Source organism: Cetorhinus maximus, chromosome 23, assembly GCF_964194155.1.
Source record: "Cetorhinus maximus chromosome 23, sCetMax3.hap1.1, whole genome shotgun sequence".
Taxonomy (NCBI): domain Eukaryota; kingdom Metazoa; phylum Chordata; class Chondrichthyes; order Lamniformes; family Cetorhinidae; genus Cetorhinus; species Cetorhinus maximus.
Window position 1 is genome coordinate 9,145,264 of NC_135901.1, and position 24,900 is coordinate 9,170,163.

A 24,900-nucleotide genomic window follows, 5' to 3' on the forward strand; every position below is an offset into this window, starting at 1 on the left:
CTTGATCAGATCATCAGCTCCGTTCATGACAGCTTTTTCAGTGTCGTTTCTCCAGAGTGATTAAACATCTTGACCATCCCACTAGAGTCTGGGCGGTAGGGGATGCAGAAATGTTGTTACACACCCACAAGATGACACAGCTGCTGTATTGCCTCTGCTGTGAAATGAGAACCATTATCACTATCTTTTTCAGAAAGCTCCATCTGGTAAAGATCTGTTCCCACAAAGTTTTAGCTGTAGGTGACTGCATCATTTATACAGACAGGGAAAGCTTCAATCCACCATGTAAACATACCTATAACTACCAGGATATACCGGTCCCCTCCTTTTACTGTGTGTAATAGGCCTGTATAATCAAACTGCAATATTTTCCACGGAACATCATTCAGATGGGATATGTCCATTGGGACCTTTCACTTCACAGGTCTAGATTAATTTGGACACAGATGAGACACAGGTTCAGGTGGTGATGGATGTCCTGGTGCATTGAGAACTCAAGGAAAGAGAAACGTGCCCCAATTTGATCCATAAACAAAATTAATTATTTTCTAAGACATTAAGGTGTGACCCAATTCAAATTAGAGCCATTCTTGTGATAGGAATGTTGAGGCCATGATCAGATCACCAATCATCTTATTGAATGGCCGAGCTGGCTCGAGTGGCCTAACCCTAATTCATATGTTCGTATCATGTATAATGGGGGAGACCTTACTTGCTGTGAGTGATGAGGGAAAGTCTTTCCTATGGTGCCTAGCCTCTTTGGCCATAATCACAATGATTGTATTTTGGGTGGATCGCAAGGAATCCTCTCTGGAGCAGCTTTCCTAGTGAGTCAGTCTGTCTGGTTATTACCATCACCCTCTTCACTAACCCCTGCCGCTAATGCACCTTCACCCTACAAATAGCAACTTGTCCTGGTCACTTACCAGCAATATCTCAAATCATTCGGAGTTTGAAATGGTGGGTGAGAGTTTTCCTTTTTGCTGTGGAGAGGCTGTGTTTTTGTTGCCGGAGAAGTAGGTTTACACTAAGGGAGTTACAAATAAAGGAGCTTTCAGAATAGTTGGTGATTCTCTCAGTAAGAGCTTGAAGGGCTGTGATCATAATAACCTCAGCTTTCTGGGCTAAATATTGTGGTGGGTGTTTAATAGGATACTATGGCAGTCATGGGGAAGTAAAGACACAGCAGGAGTCTGATACGGTCCTTGTATTTTTTTCTTCATTCATGGGATGTGGGCTTCGCTGGCTGGGTCAGCGTTTTTGCCAATCCCTAGTTGCCCTTGAGAAGGTGGTGGTGAGCTGCCTTCTTGAACCGCTGCAGTCCATGTGGTGTAGGTACACTCACAGTGCTGTTAGGAAGTGAGTTCCAGGATTTTGACGCAGCGACAGTGAAGGAATGGTGATATATTTCCAAGTCAGTGACGTGGAGGGGAATTTCTAGGGGGAGGTGTTCCCATCTATCTGTTGCCCTTGTCCTTCTAGATGGTAGTTGTCGTGCGTTTGGAAGGTGCTGTCTAAGGAGCTTTGGTGAATTACTGCAGTGCATCTTGTAGATGGTACACACTGCTGCTACTGTGAGTCGATGGTGGAGGGAGTGAATGTTTGTGGATGGGATGCCAATCAAGCAGGCTGCTTTGTCCTGGATGGTGTAAAGCTTCTTGAGTGTTGTGGGACCTGCACATCCAGGCAAGTGGGGAATATTCCATCACACTCCTGATTTGTGCCTTGTAGATGCTGGACAGGTTTTGGGGAGTCAGGAAGTGAGTTGTTCATCACAGAGTTCCTAGCTGCTGACCTGCTCTTGTAGCCACAGTAGTTATATGGCTAGTCCAGTTCAGTTACTGGCCAATGGTAACCCACAGTATGTTGATAGCGGGAGATTCAGTGATGGTAATGCCATTGAACATCCAGGAGCGATGGTTGGGTTCATCCTTGTTGGAGATGGTCATTGCCTGGCACTTTTATGGTGCGAATGTTATTTGCCACTTGTCAGCCCAAGCCTAGATATTGTCCAGGTCTTGCTGCATTTGGACATGTATTGCTTGAGTATCTGAAGAGTTGCAAATGGTGCTGAACATTGTGCAATCATCAGCAAATATCCTCAATTCTGACCTTATGATGGAAGGAAGGCCATTGATGAAGCAGCTGAAAATAGTTGGGCCGAGGACAGTACCCTTAGGAATTCCCACAGTGAAGTCCTGGAACTGAGTTGATTGACCTCCAACCACCAAAACCATCTTCCTTTGTGCTAGGTATGACTCCAACCATAAGACCATAAGACGTAGGAGAAAAAGTAGGCCGTTCGGCCCATCGAGTCTGCTCCGCCATTCAATGAGATCATGGCTGATCTGACAATCCTCAATTCCACTTTCCTGCCTTTTCCCCATTACCCTTGTTCCCTTACTGCTAAAAATATGTCTACCACAGCCTTGAATATACTTAGTTATCCAGCCTCTACAGCTCTCTGCGGTAAAGAATTCCATAGATTCATTACCCTCTTATAGAAGATAATTCCTCCTCATCTTTGTCTTAAATAGGTGACCACTTGCTCTGAGATTATGCCCTCTGGTCCTAGCCTCCCCCACAAGGGGAAACAACCTCTCAGTATCTAACCTGTCAAGCCCCCTAAAAATCTTATACGTTCCGATAAGTTCACCTCTCATTCTTCTAAACCCCAATGAATACAGGCCCACCTACTCAACCTCTCCTCATGAGAAAATCGCTCCATACCCGGGATCAACCTTGTGAACCTTCTCTGGACTGCCTCCAATGCCAGTATATATTTCCTGAGATAAGGGGACCAAACTGTTCACAGTATTCTAGGAATGGTCTAACTCGTGCCTTGTATAATTTTAGCAAGCCTTCCCTATTCTTACTCTTCATTCCTTTTGAAATAAAGGCCAACATTCAATTTGCCTTCCCTATTACCTGCTGAACTGATATGTTAGCTTTGTGGGACTCATGCATGAGCACTTCCAAATCCCTGTGTGTGGTAGCTTTCTGCAGTCTTTCTCCATCTAAATAATATTCAGCTCCTCTAATCTTCCTGCCAAAATGCATAATCTCACACTTTCCCACATTATATTCCACGTACCAAGTTTTTTTCCCACTCACTTAACCTGTCTATATCCCTCTGTGGACCCTTTGTATCATCCTCACCATTTGCTTTCCCACCTATTTTTCTGTCATTTGCAAAGTTGGCGATAGTACATTCACTTCCCACATCTAAGTCATTAATATATATTGTAAAAAATTGTGACCCCAGCACTGAAAGGAAGTGGCTGCAGAGATAGTGGAGGCATTGGTCGAAATATTCCAGCACTCACTGGATTCTGGGAGGGTCCCAGCGGATTGGAAAATGTCTAACCTGATGCCCCTGTTCAAGAAGGGAGGGACTATAGGCTATAGGCCAGTCAGCCTAACATCTGTAGCTGGGAAAAAGGTAGATTCCATTATTAAGGAAGAAATAGCAGGACATTTAGAAAAGCTGAACGCAATCAAACAGAGTCAACATGGTTTTGTGACAGGGAAATCATGTTTGACAAATTTGCTAGAGTTCTTTGACGATATAATAAGCATAGTTGATAAAGGGTAACTTTAGTGTATTTAGATTTCCAGAAGGCATTCGACAAGGTGTCACATAAAAGATTATTGCTCATGATGGGAGCTCACGATATTTGGGGGTATTGATTGAGGATTGGTTAACACACAAAAGACAGGGAGTCATGATTAATGGGTCTTTTTTCAGGTTGGAAAGACGTAACTAGTGGAGTGCCACAAGGATCAGTCCGAGGACCTCAATTATTTATGATCTATATTAATGACTTGGTGGAGAGGGCAGAGTGTAATGTGTCCAAACTTGCTGAAGATACAAAAATAGGTGGGAGGGCACATTATGATGAGGACATGAGGAATCTTCAAGCGGATATAGATAGGCTGAGTGAGTAGGCAAAAGCTTGGCAGTTAGAGTTTAATGTAGGAAAGTGTGAGGTTATGCACTTTGGTAGCGAGAGTCAAAAGGCAAACTATTATTTAAATGGAGACACTCCAAAAAAGTGCAGCACAGAAGGATTTGGGTGTTCTTGTGCATGAAACACAAAAAGTTAGCATGCAGGTGCAGCAAGCGATTAGGGAGGCAAATTGAATTTTGGCCTGTATTGCTAGGGTGTTGGAGTTTAAGAATAGGGAAGTCTTGTTTCAACTGTACAGGGTGTTGGTGAGGCTGCACCTGGAGTACTGTGTACAGTTTTGGTCCCTGTATTTAAGAAAGGATATACTGGCATTGGAGGCAGTTCAGAAAGATTCACTCGGCTGATGCCTGACATGAAGGGGTTAACTTATCAAGAACGGCCAAACAGGTTAGACCTTTATTCATTAGAGTTTAGAAGAATGAGGGGTGATCTGATTGAAACATAAAAAATTCTGAGGGGGCTTGACAGGGTAGATGTTGAGAAGATGTTTCCACTAGAGAGGGAATCTTGAACTAGGGGACACAGTTACAGAATAAGGGGTCTTTAAAACCGAGATGTGTAGGAATTTCTTCTCTCAGAGGGTAGTGAATGTCTGGAATTCTGTACCCCAGAAAGTTGTAGAGGGTAGATCACTGAAAGTATTTAAAGATTTTTGAAATACTGGGGAGTTGAGGGCTATGTGGAGCTGGCGTGAAAGAGGAGTTGGGGCCTGGAGCAGATCAGCTATGATCTTATTGAATGGCCTATTCCTGCTCGTATTTCTTATGTTCTTAGGATCCATGTGTCACTCTACTAGTTGCAGGTCGCCATCCTGAAAATGCAGCCCTTATCCCAGCTCTCTGTCTTCTATTAGTTAGCCAATCCTCTATCTATGCTAAAATACTACCCCCAACACCATGGCCTCTTATCTTAATAAGTGGCCTTATGTGTGGTGCCTTATCAAACATCTTTTGGAAATCCAAATATATTACATCCATTGGTTCCCCTTTATCTATCGTGCTTGTTACCTCCTCAAAGAATTGTAATAAATTCGTCAGGCATGATTTCCCCTTCATGAAGCCTTTCTGACTCTGCTTGATTATATTATGCATTTTTAAATGCTCTACTATTACATCCTTTATAATATACTTTAACATTATCCCAGTGAGGGAGGTTAAGCTAACTGGCCTTTTTTTTGTCTCCTCCCTTTGTGAATACAGTGGAGAGTTTTCCCCCGATTCCCATTGACTCCAATGTTACTAGAGCTCCTTGATGCCACACTCGGTCAAATGCGGCCTTGATGTCAAGGGCAGTCACTCTCACCTCATACTGCAACATCACAGGCAACTGGTAGTTGTGAGGCTGCAATCTTTTAATGCCTTTGCTTTGTACTTCAATAATTCATCTACTCCATCCCACTCGGGATACTCCCTTAACTTGGGCTTTATTCATAATGTCACTGTGATATGTGGGGTGTGCAGAATTATTGTAGTAAACTCTACCAGGTACTCTATGGGCTTAACTAACCAGTGAACGCTTGATATTGGCTCAGTACACTGGGCCAGTGACCTTTCCACGGAGGTGAATGTGCCTGAGAAGCACCCAACTGAAAAATCTTTTCCATTCAGCTCCTGCATCACTGCAGCGGATATATATTGTTCTGACAGTGCCAGCAGAGCTGTGGAATTAATTGGATAGATCTTCCGAAGAGCCAGCACAAGCATGATGGGCGAAGTGATTTTCATCTGTTCTTTTGGAACAGTGTATATTCCTCATCCCGTGATCGAGAGAGGAACCAGTGACTATGGGATTGAACGTAGCTAGAATCAGCACCTTCAGGGCAGGAGAGAGGCATGGGAACAAGTGGCAAAAGCTTTAAAATCTCAGTGTATTCCTACAAGAGAGAAGCGGTTTAAGTCACTTTGAGCAATTCGAGTATGGAAGAGCATTTATTCACGAGGATTCATGTGTGTCTTTTTATTAATTGATCTCAATTATTTTCTTTCCCCTCTGGGGGGTTCAATGGTGCTGCTGTTACCCAACATTCCGTTCGGATGTGAATGTGATCTATTAACACTCCAAGAGCCCAGTACGCAGGCGCAGTACTGGACTGTATCTGGAGCATGCGCAGTGTCACTTTGATCAGAGTCCTGCAAGTGCGGGAGAGGATTTTTTCAGCGGGTGAGATTTGATGAGGCGGAGGGAGGAATGGAGCCGGGAGTCGGTGTCGGGAGGGAGTGGCGGCTTCACAAACACCTGAAGTAGGCCGCAAATCCAGAATAAGCCTCTGCAGGTCCCGCGTTTTCAGCTCTGGAACTTTTTCCCGGAAATAGGCCCAATTTAATGGTCGCCATCTTGGTTCAGTGGCCGTCTTGGTGACGGTACAGAGCATGGGCGGGGCTTCATGGCACCGGTGACCAGGAGAGAAAATCATTGGCTCATTGATTTTATTCTCGCGCTGCACACAGGAGATGGTGACTGTCCCGGGTTAATTACCGCCATCGTTTGAAGGGCAATGTGCTGCTGGGCGCACGCGCTGCCATCCTAACAACATAAGAATAAGAACATCAGAACTAGGAGCAGGAGTTGGCCTGTCGGCCCATTGAGCATGATACACCATTCAATGAGATCATGGCTGATCTGATTGTGGTCTTAACTGCACTGCCCGCCCCTTATTTTGATGCTTAAATGAAAAATTTGTCTAACTCGGTCTCAATTAGTCTTTTGGTAGTAAAGAACTTGAGTGTTGCTGAAAAAAGAGACATGTGGAAGCTTTTCGTCTTGTACTCATCGGGGCACTTCGCAAGAATACCAATGTAAGGAAAAACAACTCTATATACTGTATGTAAAGAGAATGCTGATTGGTTGGCAAGTGGACTCTGATTGGTAGAGGCGTTGCTATGCAAAATGCACTAGTGATGGTGACTGACAGTTAACTGCAAAGCATTGTTTGAAATTTGAACCAGTTTGACCCTGATTGGTCAAGGCATTGTCCTGAGGAATGAGTCAGCAAATGGCTGTCACTTATTTTGTTTAGCTGAAACAGGCGCAATGTGTGTATATGTTTTTTCTTTCTGCAAAGAACAGAGCCCTATAATATATGTAGCTTCCAGTACATGCAAATGCACCACACTGCAAGCCCAACTAAGAATCTTAAATTGGTTATCAATGTAATTTTTAGCACACTGACGATTATTTAGCAAATGTTGTCCAATCACGGAATCACATCTAATATTGGACACTGTTTTGAGCTTTGCAAACACAGGCTGGTTGGGTATGGTCTGTTTGCAATGCTTGGCAGTTAACTGTCAGTCACTATCACTGGTGCATTCTCCATGGCAATGCCTCTACCAGTCAGAGCCCACTTGCCAACCAATCAGCACTCGCTTTGCATACAGTATATATAGTTGTTTTCCCCTTATATTGGTATTCTTGCCAGCTGTCCTGTTCAGTGCAAGATGAAAAGCTTCAACATGTCCCTTTTTTTTAATAGCAATACTCAACTTTGCATCTATTCAATAACCAGACCTCCAGCCCTTGCTGGGGAAGAGAGTTCCACAGACTAATGGATGCCTGAGAGAAGAAATTTCTCCTCACCTCAGTCTTCCGCATCTCAGTCAAGTTTATTGAAAACCTCTATTTTTAATTTGTGCCTCCTTGTTCCATATTCTCCCACAAGGGGAAAAAGCCCTCTCAGGATCCACCCTGTTAAGTGCCCTCAGAATCTTACAGGTTTCAATAATATCACCTCATTCTTTGAAACTCCAATGAATACAGACCCACCTTGCTCAACCTTTCCTCATGAGGCAAAGCCTCTCATTCCAGGAATCAGCCTAGTGAACCTTTTCTGAACTGCTTCCAATGCAAATATGTCCTTGCTTAAGTTATCTTGGACCAGAAGCAGGAGGAGAGAATATTGTGAATTCTATCCTGGACTGACAGTGATGGATTCTGGAAACCCTTTTACAGGGGTTAGAAGGGGCGGATTTACACACAGCAAACTCAAATCAAGAGAAATGTTTGTCTCTTCTGAATTTATACCTGCATCTGACACTTATGACTTTTGTAATCTTCTTTTACAGAGAGCTAGAAGATTTGAAGCCTGTGAGATTTTTCTCTGACTCCAGTTCTTCTGATATCTTTCCAGCTGCAGGCTCCAGCAGGAGATTTTAAATTTGAAAACAGTGAAATTGTTTCAGGGGTGAGTATTACTGAACATTCATGTACATTTTAGTGCTTTTACTGCTGCGCTCTGGTCCCATGTCTCTGAGGCTGGTGTGGCTCCTTTACTGTGGATCTGAATCCATGTCCATCCATTGCTCTGTTTCACCCCTACCCTTCACAATCACCTTTCTACCATTGTATGGCTCCATCTGCCTCTAATGATGGGTGTATTTTAACCATGTTTGGTATTTTACTGTTATTTTCACCAACTGTGTCTAAATGAGGTTCCACTGCTGCCCATCCCCCCAGCTATTCACTGCTGATTTACCAGCTTTATCTTCCCATGGCCAGGAATTGTTTTTCCTGCACTAGAGATCATTTCTCTCCCACTTCTGAGCTTATATTGACTGTCAAATTCTGCTTCATTTGTATTCCCCATAATTCATTCTGTACACCCTGAAATGTTAACTCTTTCTCTTTCCACAGTTACTGCCTGACCTGCTGAGTATTTCCAGCACTTGCTCTTTTTATTTCAGATTTCCAGTGGCTGCAGTATTTTGTTTTGGTTTTATTGCAGGCATTTCTCACAGAACCGAGTCTGGGAACAGAGATGAACCAATTAAGAATGGATTTGTATTTGGGTGGGTGTTGATTGGAGAGGTTGGTCCCTGGCCTCCAGTGTTAGTCTTTTTCATGCAGCCATAGAATGATTACAATACAGGAGGCCATTTATCCTGTCATTCCTGTGCTGGCTCTGTGCAACTGCAAATCAGTTAGTCCCACTCCCTGCCCTTTCCTCATAGCCCAGCTTTTTCTCTTCAGGTACTTATCCAATTTTATTTTCAAAGCCTTTGCTGTATCAGTTTGAGTTGGAGTGAGATGGAGGAGAAGCTGCTGGGTTTAACCACAAGGACTCAGCAATTTCCAACGTGAAATTGTCAAAGGGAAGTAGGTTCTGGGGAAGATGAGGTTGCTGAGCAGACACTGGACATGAAACGTAAAAGATCATTGTTTTAGGAACAAATATTTCTGTAGATGCTTTTAATCTGTTCTACAAATGCATACTTATAAAATTTATTCTGGGGATTTGGGCATCACTAACAAGACCAGCAGCAGATATTTCCCATCCCCAGTTACCTGTGGAGAAGATGATGTTTGACCTTCTTGAACTGCTGCAGTCCGTGTGGTGAAGGTGCTCCCACAATGATGTTAGATAAGGAGTTACAGGTTATTCACCCGTGATGAAGAAGAAACAATGATATATGTCCAAATCAATAACAACAATCTGTATTTATATTGCAACTTTAATGTAACAAAATGTTCCAAGGCATTTCCCAGAAATATTACAAAGCAACATTTGACACTGAGCCACATAAGGAGATATTAGGGCAGGTGACCAGAAGCTTTGTCAAAGATGTAGGCTTTAAGGAGTATCTTAAAGGGGGAAATTGAGGTAGAGAGGCAGAGAGGTTTAGGGAGGAAATTCCAGAGCTTACGGCCTAGGCAACTGAAGGCACAGCCACCGAAGGTGGAACAGTTAAAATAGGAATGCTCAGGAGGTTGGAATTAGATGAGCACAGATATCTCAGAGGGTCATGAGACTGATGGAGGTTACAGAGACAGGGAGAGGCCATGGAGGAATTTGAAAATAAGGATGAGAAATTAAAAATTTAGATTCTTCTTAACCAAGAACGTTTGTGGGTCAGCGGGCACAGGAGTGATGGGCGAGGAAGACTTGGTGTGAGTAAACACAAGGGCAGCAGAGTTTTGGATAGCCTCAAGATTACAGAGAGGTTGAATGTGGGAGGCTGGCACGGAATGCCTTAGGATAGTTAAGTCTAGAGGTAACAAAGGAATGGATGAGAGTTTCAGCAACAGGTGAGCTGAGACTAGGGCAGAGTTGGGCGATGTTACTAAGGTGGAAACAGGCTGTCTGGGTGATGACGAGGATGTGTGGTTGTAAGCTTTTTTCATTATTTATTCATGGAATGTGGGGTTGCTGGCTAGGCCAGCATTTATTGCCCATCCCTGATTGCCCTTGTTCAGAGGGCAATTAAGAGCCAGTCACATTGCTGTGGGTCTGGAGTCACACGTAGGCCAGACCAGGTAAGGACAGCAGATTTCCTTCCCTAAAGGACATTAGTGAACCAGATAGGTTTTTTTTGTAGTAAAAACCCATCTGGTTCACTAATGTCCTCTAGGGATGGAAATCTGCCATCCTTGTACTGGTCTGGCCTACATGTGACTCCAGACCCACAGCAATGTGGTTGACTCTTAACTTAGGGATGGGCAATAAATGCTGGTCTAGCTAGCGATGCTCACATCCCATGAACGAATAATTTTTAAAAAGAGCTCATCTTGGGGTGAAGTATTACACTAAAGTTTTGAACAGTCTGGTTCAGCCTCAGACAGTTGCCAGGGAGAGAGATGAAGTCAGTTGTTAGGGAATGGAGTTTGTAGTAGGGACTGAAGACAATGCTTTCAGTCTTCCCAGTATTTATATGAAAGAATTTCCTGTTCATTCAGTACTGGATGTCAGACCAGTCAGGAGAGTGTGTGACTTCAAGGGGAACTTGGAGAGTTGGTGTTCACATACACCGGCTACCCTGGTCCTTCTAGGTGCTGGAGGCTAGTGGTTCAGGAGATTTGTCAAAGTTATGGTCGAGTAGTAGGTATATAAAATCCCTCTTCTTCAGCTGCTGCCTCTCCTACTTCTCTCTCTCTCTCTCCTTCCATAGAGACCAGAGTCTTGCATTGGCCCGGTCTGGGTGGAAGGTTCCATTAATAAGAACTAGGAGCAGGAGTAGGTTATTCAGCCCCTCGAGCCTGCCCCGCCATTCAATACGATCATGGCTGATCTCATTTCGGCCTCAACTCCAATTTCCCGCCCACTCCCCATAACTATTCAACCTGTTACTAATTTAAAATCTGTATGTCCTCCTTAAATTTATTCAGCGCCCCGGCATCCACTGCACTCTGAGGTAGTGAATTCCACAGATTCACGACTTTGAGAAAAGTAATTCCTCCTCATCTCTGATTTAAATCTACCACCCCTTAGCTTAAAACTATGGCCTCTTGTTCTAGAATGCCCCAGAAGAGGAAACATCCGCTCCACGTCTACTTTGTCTCTCCCCTTTAGCATCTTATATACCTCAATTAGATCTCCTCTCCTCCTTCTAAACTCTAGCGAGATAGGCCTAAACTGCTCAATCTCTCCTCATAAGACAAGCCCCGCATCTCTGGAATCAATCTCGTGAACCTCCTCTGAACTGCCTCCAATGCAACTACATCCTTCCTCAAGTAAGGGGACCAAAACTGTGTACAGTGCTCCAGGTGCAGTCTCACCAATGCCTTGTACAGTTGCAGCAATAATTCCCTATTTTTATACTCTATTCCCTTAGCAATAAATGCCAAAGTTCCATTTGCCTTCCTTATTACCTGCTGTACCTGCATACTAGCTTTCAGCAATTCATGCACGAGGACACCCAGACCCCTCTGCACTGAAGCATTCTGAAGTTTCTCTCCATTTAAATAATAATAATAAATAATAATAATTCCCTGAAGGACATTAGTGAGCCAGTTGGGTTTTTACGACAATCCAGCAGTTTTTATGGTCACTTTTCCCTGGTGCCGGCCCCACAAATTACCAGATTCATTCAGCTCCATTTCACAACCTGCCTTTGTGTTTCTGTGGGTTCTCCCTCACTCCCTTTTTTCTGTTTTACATCGATTTCACAGGATATTAGAAGGGGAGGATTTGCAGCCCAATTTATCATAATGTGAATGTCACCGGATTTTGAACACGGAAGGAGAAAGCACTGTTCACAGTGGAGAGAAACCGTACACGTGTTCTGTGTGTGGTCGAGGCTTCAGCCAATTATCTGACCGATCAGAACATAAATGCAGTCACAACAGGGAGAAGCCGTGGAAATGTGGGGACTGTGGGAAAGGATTTAATTACCCATCTGACCTGAAAACTCATCGGCGCAGTCACACTGGGGAGAGGCCATTCACCTGCTCCGAGTGTGGGAAGGGATTCACTCAGTCCTCCCACCTGCTGATACATCAACGTGTTCACACTGATGAGAGGCCATTCAGATGCTCTCACTGTGGGATGCGTTTCAGGCGATCATCTGACCTCACTGTACACCAACGAGTTCACACTGGAGAGAGGCCGTTCATCTGCTCCAAGTGCGGGAAGGGATTCACTCGATCATCCAACTTGCTGATACACCAGCAAATTCACACTGGGGAGAGACCATTCACCTGCTCCGAGTGTGGGAAGGGATTCAATCATTCATCTGACCTGCTGCAACACCAGTGCGTTCACACTGGAGAGAGGCCATTCACCTGCTCTGAATGTGGGAAGGGGTTTACTTGTTCATCAGACCTGCTGACACACCAGCGAGTTCACACTGGGGAGAGACCATTCATATGCTCCAAGTGTGGGACAGGATTTGCTCGCTCATCCACATTACTGAGGCACCAGCGAATTCACACTGACGCGAGACCTTTTAAATGCCCAGTCTGTGGGAAGTGTTATAAAAGCTCCAAGGAACTGTTGTCTCATCAACGTGTTCACACGGATGAAAGACCATTCAGGTGCTCTCTCTGCGGGACTGGATTCAGTCAATCATCTGACCTCACTGTACACCAGCGAATTCACACTGGGGAGAGGCCATTCACCTGCACGGAGTGTGGGAAGGGATTCACTCAGTCATCCAATCTGCTCAGACACCAGCGAGTTCACACTGTGGAGCGACCGTTTAAATGCTCAGACTGTGGGAAGCGTTATAAAGGTTCCCAGGAACTGATGTCCCATCAACGTGTTCACGCTGACGAGAGACCATTCAGGTGCTCTCAATGCGGGATTGGATTTAAGCGATCATCTCAACTCACTGTACACCAGCGAATTCACACTGGGGAGAGACCGTTCAGCTGCACAGACTGTGGGAAGGGATTCACTCAGTCTTCCGCTCTTCTGAGACACCAGCGAGTTCACAAGTAATTACCGTGATTGGATTTTACAGCTGGTCACACCAGGACTGGGCCATGTTCTTTGGGGTCTGTTTTTGCTGATGTTCACAGAATCACAGAATTTTAACGGCACAAAAGGAGGCCATTCGGCCTATCGTGTCTGCACCAGCTCTGCAAATGAGCATCATGGCCTAGTGCCATTGCCCTGCCTTTTCCCTGTACCCTTGCACATTGTTTTGATCCAAATAACCATCTAATGCCTTCTTGAATGCCTCAGTTGAACCTGGCTCCACCGCACTTCCAGACAGTGCATTCCAGACCCGAACCACTCGTTGTGTGAAAAAGATTTTTCTCCTGTCCCACTCGCTTCATTTGTAAATCACTTTAAATCTGTGCCCTCTCGTTCTTGATCCTTTTACGAGTGGGAACAGCTTCTCCCCGTCTACTCTGTCCAGACCCTTCATGATTTTGAACATCTCTATCAAATCTTCTCTTAGCCTTCTTCTCTCCAAGGAGAACAGCCTTAATCTCTCCAATTTATCCCCATTGCTGAAGTTTCTCATCCCTGGGACTATTCTTGTAAACTCCTTCTGCACTCTCTCCAATGTGTTCGCATCCTCCCTATAACATGGTGCCCAGAACTGTACACAATATTCCAGCTGAGGTCTAGTGAGTGTCTTATATAAATCCAGCATAACTTCCCTGCCCTTGTACTCTATGTCCCTATTAATAAAGCCCAGGGCACTATAAGCTTTACTAATTGCTCTCTCCACCTGTCCTGCCACTTTCAATGATCTATGCACATATACACCCAGGTCTTTCTGCTTCTACATCCCCATGTTCTTCCTACCAAAATGCATCACCTCAAACTTCTCTGCATTGAACTTCATCTGCCATCTATCTGCCCACTCCACCAACTTGTCTGTCCTCTTGAAGTTCCACACCGTCCTCCTTGCAGTCCACAACACTCCCAACTTGCATATCGTCTGCAAACTTTGAAATTGTCCCCTGCACACCAAGATCTAGATCGTTAATATATATCAGGAAAAGCAAGGGTCCCAATACCAGCACCTGGGGAACTCCACTACAAACCTTCCTACAGCCTGAAAAATATCCATTGACCATTACTCTCTGCTTCCCAGTTTTCAGCCAATTTTGTATCCACATTGCTGCTGTCCCTTTTATTCCATGAGCAATAACTTTTCTCAGAAGTCTGTTGTGTGACACTGTGTCAAATGCGTTTTGAAGGTCCATATACACTACATCAACTGCATTACCCTCATTCACCTTTTTTGTTACCTCTTCAAAAAACTCCAGCAAGTTAGTTAAACTTTAGTAATCCATGCTGGCTCTCCCTTATCAACACATATTTTTCCATGTGACTACTAATTCTATCCCGAATAATTGTTTCTAGAATCTTGCCCACTACTGAAGTTAAACTGACTGGTCTGTAATTGCTGGGCTTATCCTTGCAACCTTTTTGAACAAGGGCATAATGTTTACAATTTTGCAGTCCTCTAGCACCACCCCTGAGTTTAGGGAAGACTGAAAGACTATGGCCAGTGCCCCTGGAATTTCTACTCTCACTTCTTTCAATATCCTTGGATGCATCTCATTTGGTCCCAGTACCTTGTCAAGTTTTAGTACCGATAGTCTATTCAACACTTCCTCCCTATCAATTTTGAACCCTTCAGAGTCTGTCACCATGGCTTGGGTAGCATCTACCTCCTTAGTAAAGACGGATGCAAAGTGTTCATTTAATACCTCAGCCATGGCCCCTTCGTCCATGTGTAAATTCCCTTTTCGGTCCCCAATCAGCCATACTCCTCTTTTTATCAACTTTTTACTATTTATATGCCTGTAGAAAACTTTGGGATTCCCCTTTATGTTGGCTGCCAGTCTCTTCTCATAATCCCTCTTCGCTTCTCTCATGTGCTTTTTCACCTCCCCTCTGAACCTTTTGTATTCCACTTGGTTCTCAATTGTATTTTCTACCTGACACCTGTCATAAGTGCACTTTTTCTTTTTATCTGAATTTCAATCTCCTTTTTCATCCAGAGAGCTCTGGATTTGTTAGCCCCACCTTTCCCTTTAGATGGAATATAGACTCATGGACGTTTACAGCACAGAAGGAGGCCATTCAGCCCATCGTGTCTGAGCTGGTCAACAAAGATCTAACTACACTAATTCCATTTTCCAGCACTTGACCCATAGCCCTGGAGGCTATGGCAACTCAGGTGAATGTCTAAATACTTGACTGTGCCCGAACCAATTCATTTTTTGAAGGTAGCCCATTGTTCAGCTACAGTTTTTCCTGCCAATCTTTTGTTCCAGTCTATCTGGCCCAGCTCCATTTTTGTTCCATTGAAGTCGGCTCTTGTCCCATTAATTATTCTTACTCTGGATTGCCTATCGTGCTTTTCTCATCATCATCCTAAAACATGCAATACAATAATCACTATCTCCTAAATGTTCCCCCACTGACACTTGATCTACTTGGCCAACCTAATTTCCAAGAACCAGGTCCAACAGTGGATTAGACACATACTTCTGGAGAATATTCTCCTGAACACAATTTAGGAACTTTTGTCCCTCTCCGCCCTTTACACTACCACTGTCCCTATCTATATTCGGGTAATTAAAGTCTCCCATTATAACTACTCTATAATGCCTGCATTTCTCTGTATTTTCCGTGCAGATTTGTTCCTCTACACCCTTCCCGCTAGTTGGCGGTCTATAGGCTACACCAAGCAATGTAATTGCACCCTTTTTGCTCCTTAACCCTAGCCAAATTGATTCTGTCCTTGAACCCTCTGGGACATCCTCTTTCTCCAGCACTGCAATGCTCTCCTTAACCAATACCGCCACCCCTCATCCTTTCCTTCCTTTCCTGTCTCTTCTGAACACCTTGTACTCGGGAATATTGAACACCCAGTTCTGCCCTTCCTTGAGCCAGGTCTGTTATTGCCACAACATCACATTTCCACATGGCAGTCTGCACCTGTAACTCCCCAAACTTATTTACTATACTCTGTGCATTTACATGCATGCACAATAACCCTGATTTGGCTTTTGTTACTTTCTCCCTTGCCCCGACTTTACCTATTAACTTACTCTTCTCTAAACTAGTACTCTCTGTCCCTCCCAGTATTTTGTGCACCCTGGTATTCCTCTCTAATATTTTCTCTTGGTTCCTGCACTCCTGCTGAGCTAGTTTAAAGCCCTCCCAACAGCACTAGCAAAACGCCCTGCAAGGAGCTCAGTCCCGGCTCTGTTCAGGTGCAATCCATCTGGCTTCTACAGGTGCCATCTCTCCCAGAGCCTGTCCCAGGAATCTAAAGCCCTCCCTCCGGCACCACTTTTCCAGCCATGCATTCATCTGCCTTATCCTCCTACTTCTGTAATCACTAGCACATGGCACTAGGAGTAATCTGGAGGTTACTACTGCTGAGGTCCTGCTTGTTAATTTTCTACTTAGCTCCCTAAATTCTGATTGCAGGACTAAATCCTTCCTCCCTAAGTCATTGGTACCAATGTGGACCACGACCTCTGGCTGATCACCCTCCCCCAGAAGAATGTCCTTCAGCCGCTCTGTGACATCCTTGACCCTGGCACCAGGGAGGCAACATACCATCCTGGAGTCACTTCTACGGCCACACAAACACCTGCCTGTTCCCCTAACTTGCATCTTTCTCCAATTTCTCTCCTATCTTCTATCTCACTCAGAGCTCATCTTGCCTTCTGCTTCCTTGACACTATTCTCACTAAACTGCTGACCATCCAACTTCCACATTTTAGACGATATCCTTAACGGTTCTCTCTCTCTTTTGGTACTGTCCCTCTCACGTTTAAATCCACTGTTGTCTCCCATCATTAAAAAAACCTTCGACCCCACCGTCCTCTCCCTCTCTTTTTGCTGACTTTGCACTTGCTGGTAAACTGTTAGATCTTTAATTTTTTTCAAGTTTGGATAAAAGGTTACTGACCTGAAGCATTCACTCTGTTTCCTTCTCCGTAGATATTTGACCTGCTGAGGTTTTCCAATAGTTTGTTTTGAGGTCGTGCGAACATACGAATTAGGAGCAGGAATAGGCCACTCGGCCCCTCGAGCCTGCTCTGCCATTCAATGAGATCATGGCTCATCTGATTGTAACCTCATTCCCGTCTACTCCCGATAACCTTTCGCCCCCCTTGCTTATCAAGAACCTATCCAGCTCTGCCTTAAAAAGATTCAAAGACTCCCCACCGCCTTTTGAGGAAGAGAGTTGCAAAGACTCATGACCCTCTGCGAGAAAAAAATTCTCCTCATCTCTGTCTTAAATGGGCCACCCCTTATTTTTAAACAGTGACCCCCCTCGTTCTAGGTCGGATTTCCACCTGGAGTATTACAGTATTTTGTTTTTGGGTCAGAGAGGATCAGTTTTCTCTGGAATGAGACAACAGGAACTGTCACCCTGTTCGACATGAAACTAAACTCACTGTTAATTCCTCATCAGTAACAATGTTAAACACAAAGTTTCCAGCCGGGATTGAACCGGGGAATTTCTCATGTAAAGTAAACGTGATAATTACTGCACTAGGGAAATGAGTGCGAATCCCCCCCCCCGGACAGAGGGGAACTGACCATCCATCTCTAGCTCTAATTCCCAAACAGAAAATGCTGCCAAGAATCAGCAAGTCAGGCTGAGTCTGTGGCCGCTCTCAGCGTTTGAAACCGTCATAATGCCCGGGTGATTGACGGCAGCTCCGGACCAATAGGGAAAGGGAGGGAGGGAGTGGGGCGGGGGGAACTGGAGGAACGCGCAGGAATGGCTGGTCCTCCAACCAATCGGAGTGAATGGAGGGGCGGGGGCTCGGCTGTGACTGAAGCATGCGCAGTGCGGGTAATGGCGATGGGGAGACGGGTCCACAATGGGTAAAGGGGGGGATCCGGCGAGTGGACGGAGAGGCTCCGGAAACATGTTGTGTAAACCGCAAACCCCGGAAATAAACTGACCGGTTCCCCCCTCCCCGTTTGCACCGAGCGGGGCCGCAGCTCCCAGATCAATGAAGAGCCGGTTTGTATCAGGCTGGACATTGGTTCTTTTATTCATTCACGGGATGTGGGCTTCACTGGCTGGGGCAGCATTTACTGCCCATCCCGAGTTGCCGTTGAGAAGGTGGTGGTGAGCTGCCTTCTTGAACCGCTGCAGTCCATGTGGTGTAGGTACACCCACAGTGCTGTTAGGAAGGGATGTTGACCCAGTGACAGTGAAGGAACGGGATATATTTCCAAGTCAGGAAGGTGAGTGATTTGGAGGGGAACTTCCAGGTGGCGGTGTTCCCATCTATCTGCTGCCCTTGTCTTTCTAGATGGGTAGTAGTCGTGGGTTTGGAAAATGCTATCGAAGGAGCCTAGGTGGATTCCTGCAGTGCATCTTATAGATGGTACACACAGCTGCTACTGTTCGTCGGTGGTGGAGGGAGTGAAGGTTTGTGGATGGGGTGCCAATCAAGAGGGCTGCTTTGTCCTGGATGGTTGTCAAGCTTCTTGAGTTTTGTTGGAGCTGCACTCATCCAGGCATCCTTTGCTCCCTCGGCTTGACACATTTATTTGTCTGGCTAAAAGGATGGCCTCTTTCCTCATGTTCACAATTAAAGTGGTGGATTCCCCAGGAGATGGCTGACATTTAAGGGGACAGTAAAGTAATGTAGGACAGAGATATGCCTGGTGTTATTATATGGTATATATTAGATATGTTATTTATGATTCTGTAATAAAGTTAATTTATTATTATTTCTAGTCTTGTAACATAGCACTGTGCTATGTCATATATTTTGAGTCAGTCATAATGGCACAGAAGGAGTCCATTCAGTAATTCAAATCCATGCTGATTCTCTGTAGAGCAACCCAGTCAGTCCTATTCTTCTTCTATATCCCCGTTCCCCAGCAAGTTTATTTTCTTCAAGTGCACACCCAGTTTCATTTTCATATCATTGACCATCTCCACTTCCACCACACAGTGAGTTCCATGTCTAGCAGCCTGCCTGAACATTTTCAGGTCTCTGTGTCCTGGACAGGAAGCGATGAGCATGGATTTGTTAGGTCAGCGGATTGAGATTGGATGGAGAATATGTGGGATCGAGATTGACTGTCTTTGGGGAATGAAAGAGGAAAGAAGGTTCCATAGAAAGTAGACTTGTGTGTTCTGAATTTCTATCCTGTACTGACAGTGATGACTTTTGTAAACTAACTCCATTTACAGGATATTAGAAATGGAGGATTTACAGACAGAAATCGCAAACCAAACATTACATCGAGACCTGACTTGATTTATGGGAGCTCAATATCATCAGCCTTTGAACTAGAAAGAGAAATGTTTGTTTTGTCTGCTTCAACAGATTTTAAACGTCACTGTGTCTGGAAAATCACCAAGAAGCTCGCGTACACACATGTGAGAGAGTTCCAATGCGCTGACTGTGGAGAAAACTTTAACCAGATACACAGACTGAAGAAACATTGCATCATTCACAGCCGGGAGAGACCGAACACGTGTACTGTTTGTGGATGAGGCTTCAGTTAAACATCTTACCTCAAGGAATGCAAGGACACCTGAACCATGGAGAAACCATGCAAATGTGGGGAATGTGGGAAGGGATTCCGGTTCCCATCTGCACTGGAATCTCATCGCCGCATTCACACTGGGGAGAGGCCGTTCACCTGCTCTGATTGTGGAAAGGGATTCACTCAGTTATCCCACCTGCAGATACACCAGCGACTTCACACCGGGGAGAGGCCATTCACCTGCTCTGATTGTGGGAAGGGATTCACTAACTCTTCCAATCTGCGGACACACCAGCGAGTTCACACGGGGGAGAGACCGTTCACCTGCTCCAAATGTGGGAAAGGTTTCAGTGATTCATCCAGCCTGCTGATACACCAGCGAGTTCATACTGGGGACAAATTATTCAACTGCTCTGTATGTGGGAAGCAATTCAGTCGATTATGCAACCTTCTGCGACACCAGCGAGCTCACACTAGGGAGAGGCCGTTCACCTGCTCTGAGTGTGGGAAGGGATTTGCTGATCCATCCATCTTGCGGAAGCACCGGCGAGTTCACACTGGGGAGAGGCCTTTCAGCTGCTCCATGTGTGGGAAGGGTTTCACTCAGTTAACCAACCTGCTGACACACCAGCGAGTTCACACTGGGGAGAGGCCTTTCATCTGCTGTGAGTGTGGGAAGGGATTCAGTGATTCATCCACCCTTCTGCGACACCAGGGTGTTCACACTGGGGAGAGGCCGTTCACCTGCTCCGTGTGTGGGAAACGATTCACTCGGTCATCTCACCTGCTGAGACACCAGTGAGTTCACCAGTGATTACAGGGGTTGGATTCTGCTGTGATTGCTGCTGTCAATCACATTCTAGACTGAACCATGTTCATTCTGACAGTTGGTGAAGTGGGAAGGTCAAAGGGTTTCTTTCTGCTGTACTGGCCAGTCTTACAACTTTGTTTCCAGTGGTCTGGGAGTGCACATTTCCACTGAAATGTTCCACAGAAGCTGATGAAGGTCATTTATTGCTGCAAAAAGAGACATGCTCTCGAAGTTTTCATATTGCACTGATCAGGACAGACACAAGAACACCAAATTTCAAAGGGAGCAACTATTTATACTGCGTGAGAAAAGGGTGCTCATCAGTTGGCAAGTCAGCTGTGATTGGTCAAGTTGTTGCCATGGAGAATTCACCAGAATTCCTCACGTGACCTCAGCATTTAGATGAATTCAAAAATGTTGCAATGCCTGGACATGTCCATTTTGGCTTCAGAGTATCAGAGCTTTATGATGGTTCAATGTCACTTCCCTGCTTCTTTACTCAATAACCTGGATTTTCAGAGTCAGAAAGACTCACCTACCTTCAAAAATCGTGGGTGGGACCCGGATGCGGAAGTCCCACTCCCATTTTTCACAGATCCAATTTTTGCCAGTAGGGGACAGGGGCAGGGCTTGATTCACACCCAAGTTGAACCTGAACTCAGCAGAGCCATCTGAACTCAGCACTGAGTTCAAACAGGCACCATTTTGCCTTCTGCAAGGGAGTTAATTCATAGTGTGAAAGTCACGACTTTATGGAGTAGACGTAAAGACTCTTGTTGGGTGGATAGGGTCTGTTTAACTGTCATGATCGAAAGTCTTTTTTAAATTCCTTGCTCTCCATGCCAGGGCAAGAATTGGCATGAGCTGGCATGGAGTGTATAAGGGCCTTGGGGTGGGATGGGGGCTTACAATTGGCTTACTTGCATTTAGTGAGGAGCAATTGTGTTGGACTGCTGCCCCTGGTGGGTGGGCAATTATTCCAAATAATCATGTCTATTAATTTATTTTTAAAACATTCTCTTGGCATGTGGGTGCCACTGGCGAAGACCAGAGATTCCAAAAGGTTACAATACAACTGGGATCAAGTCCCAGAGAATGGAGGCGGGCCTTTTAACCAGCACACCTCAGTGCTCGGGCATCCTGTTACCCGCCTAAGCTCCGATTCCGGTGGCACAGCAACCAACTCGATCCATAACCGCCCACCTCAAAGCACCACCCCCTCCCCCCGCCCCCGAGTGAAGATCACAACATTTGGGAACTTTTGAACCGAGGCAGGTCCGGCAATTGGAAAATTTCCAGATCCAAGCTACCCACCTCGGTACCGAAGATCCAACCCAAGCTCTCTATTTCTGAAGCTCAAGATCCCACATGCTTTGCTAATTCCTCTCTCACTGTGTCCTGCCACCTTCAAAGATCTCTGCACATGAACCCCCATGTCCCTCTGTCCCTGCTCACTCTTTGAAACTGTGCCATTACATCTGTGTTGCCTCTACCTGTCCCTTCTGCCAAATTACATCACCTCAACTTTCCCTGTATTAAACTCCATCTGCCACTTCAGAGAATGTGAAGGGGAGATTTAAGTGTTAAACTAAACATACAGAGGAGAGGAGGCACTGATTGCTTTAATATGTCACCCACAATTGAAGATCCTTTAAATGCACATGAGGCTCATAGAGCACAGTAGGAGGCAATTGGAGGCTCTTTGAAAGAGTTTTCCCATTAATCCCATTGCCCTGCAATTTTCTTTTTCTTTCAAGAATCTGTCCAGTTCCCTTTTGAACGATACAGTTGAATTTACTTCCAGTCGGTTTTGAGGCAGTGGATTCCAAATCGTAACAATTCGCTGTGTTTTTAAAACAAATAATTCCTCATCTTGTGTGTGGTGTATTTGGACTTTCAAAAAGCATTCGGAAAGGTGTCAACCAGGAGCTTCATACACAAAATGAGGTCTCAATCCTTATGAATGATCGAGATGAGGGACTGAGTGTAATGCATCCAAATTTGCTGACAATTAAACAAGGATTTGCATTTCTATAGCGCCTTTCACAACCACAGGATGTTTCAAAGCGTTTTACAGCCACTTTTGAAATGTAGTCACTGTTGTAATTTTGGAAACTCGGCAGGCAATTTGCACACGGCAAGATCCCACAAACAGAAATGTGATAATGACCCAAATGATATGTTTGTGGTTATGTTGATTGAAGGATAAATATTGTCCCAAGACACCAGCGATCAAGGCCCGGGAGAGTGGGGTTCAGACAGTGCCAAACAGCAGGCCCTGGGATGTTGTGGGTGGGGGAGGTGAGTAGGTGTGGGCTGGGCTCGTTGTTTCAAACAGTTTTGCATCATCCTCACTGAGCAGCCAGAGCTACAGACCTGACAGACCAGCTTAAAAAAAACAGATCTGTCAGGCTGAGAGTTCTGATATTTTCGAAGCCAGTCTGTCAGTGTCAGGTCAATTTCACGAGTCGCTGCTGCTGCCTCCGACCTTCAGGCAGCTTTGCAATTCCAATTTTTTTGAAAAGCCCGCCAGGAAACCACAAAGCTGCCCAAAGGTGAGAAGCAGCAGCAGCAGAAACTGAGAGTTTTCCTGCTTGAGAAATAGTCAGTCAAATCCCTGTAATTTTACAACCAATTGGATGCAGTTGTGGGTAGGGGGTGGGGGGGAGGTGTGGGGGGGGAGTTTGGGGGCATGTTTAGAGGCGGTTGGGGGAAGTTTGGAGGGGGTTGGGGGATGTGGGAGGGGGTTTGGGGGATGTGGGGGTAGGTTGGAGGGGTGGTTGGGGGTAGGTTTTGAGAGGGTTGTGGGGAAGTTAGGGGGTTGGCGAAAGTTTGGAGGGTTGGGGGAACTTTAGATGGGCTGTTGGGGAGAATTTAGCAGGAGGTTGGGGGAATTTGGAGGGGGTTGGGGAAAGCTTGGAGGGGGGTTGAGGGGTAGGTCAAGGTTTTGAGGGAAGTTGGAGGGATTTGGGGAAGTTTGGAAGGGTTTGGGGGAAATTTGGAGGGAGGTCGGGGAAGTTTGGTGGAGTAGGGGGGATGGTTGGAGGGACGTTCAGGGGAGCTAGAGGGGTTTTGGGGGTAGATTAGGTACAGATTTGAATTGTTTTTGTAAATGTAGTGATTCCTTTGTAGCCACTTTGCTAACATCAGTTGATTGCTCGGTGATTAATTATCTTTAAATAATCAGCATTGGGCCTCCACTTTCACCATTGCTACTGTCACTCTTCCCACTGCATGCAGGTATAATGAAAGAAAGACAAAACCTACATTTATACAGCACCTTTCACAATGCCCCAAATCACTTTCCAGCCAATTCAGCACTTTTGAGTTGTAGCCATTGGTGAAATGTAGGGAATGTTATCTAATGGTGGAGCAGGCTCATGGGGGCGAATGACCTATTCCTGCTCCTAATTCATATGTGTGTACGGAGACAGGTGAGATGAACAGGACTCGATGGCCTTTGTCATCTATAATTATCGTGCGAACAGAGGGTGGAATCCTGGCTGGAGTTCTGTTTATTTTGTTGCTGGTGAAAGTTTACTGTGAGCAGGATTTGTGCGATGAGATCACCAGGACAGGAGTGCAGATTGAGCTCAGTGTGAATCAGTAACCTGTTTTACTGCACATGATTCATAAGAGTCTTTTCCATATACTTCAATATTGTCCTTTTGTCCAGTTACCTGTTATCCCGCTTCATCTTGCTGTTTTTTGAGGTTAGAAATATCATGATAAAATTATGTTGCGTTGCAGATATTGAAAATATATTGTGGTGACAAGCAGCAATCAGCAGAGTCTTCAGACTTGCTGATGACCAAACAGATACAACTGTGAGCCATTCAGTCTTCGTTCTCTGGCCCCTTAAAAGTTCTGTTGCACGGAGAAGCCTGGAAACAGGAAAAGCACCGGGGCCCAGGATTTCTCTCCCAGTCCCTGCTGGAGATAACTGTCCTGCTCTTCTTCGAAATAGTGGCTGTGGGTTCTTCTACGCCCACCTGAGAGGGCAGACAGGGCCTTGGTGTATTGCTCGTCTGAAGGACAGCAGCTCTGACAGTGCAGCACTCTCTCAGTGCTGGCACCAGGAATGTCAATTTTGATTGTTGTTCTTGGGCCCCTGGATTGGGACTGGAACCAACAACCTTCTGACTCAGAAGTAAGAGTGAGATCCACTGAGCCACTGCTGACACGATAGACAATACAAACTTAGAAAGGGAAAGTTACCCTTTAAAAGCCCCCACCCTTTGCCTCCAGCACCTAAATCTAATAATAAAAACCCTAGTATAAAAAACACATACAGGACTGACAAATGTTACAGTGTTGGTTTAGAGCCAAAGTTTTGAGTTCCCATTTGAGTTCCTACGCTTTTCTGTCTCTCTATTGTGCATGTGAATGACAGCCAGGCGATGGAGCTGAAGGCTCAATGTAGCTGAGAATAACAGGGCTTGTGGCCCAGTTGG

The 24,900-nt window shown here is 45.2% G+C and overlaps 2 protein-coding genes and 1 gene segment (V, D, J or C); 2 read left to right on the forward strand and 1 right to left on the reverse strand.

Moving 5' to 3' along the window:
- The window catches only part of LOC144697782 (Ig heavy chain C region, membrane-bound form-like), a 321,361-nt gene that overhangs the window by 142,369 nt on the left and 154,092 nt on the right, over positions 1-24,900 (forward strand).
- LOC144698212 (uncharacterized) overlaps positions 1-24,900 on the reverse strand; it is a 298,967-nt gene that overhangs the window by 44,997 nt on the left and 229,070 nt on the right. The gene's annotated exons all lie outside the window — the stretch shown is intronic.
- LOC144698378 (uncharacterized) overlaps positions 11,902-24,900 on the forward strand; it is a gene marked incomplete at its 5' end in the record, with an annotated part of 82,024 nt that continues 69,025 nt past the window's right edge. The window contains 3 exon segments of the mRNA XM_078570330.1: positions 11,902-12,178; positions 12,263-12,867; positions 19,679-20,286. Of these exon segments, the coding sequence (XP_078426456.1) occupies positions 11,902-12,178; positions 12,263-12,867; positions 19,679-20,286 (1,490 nt within the window).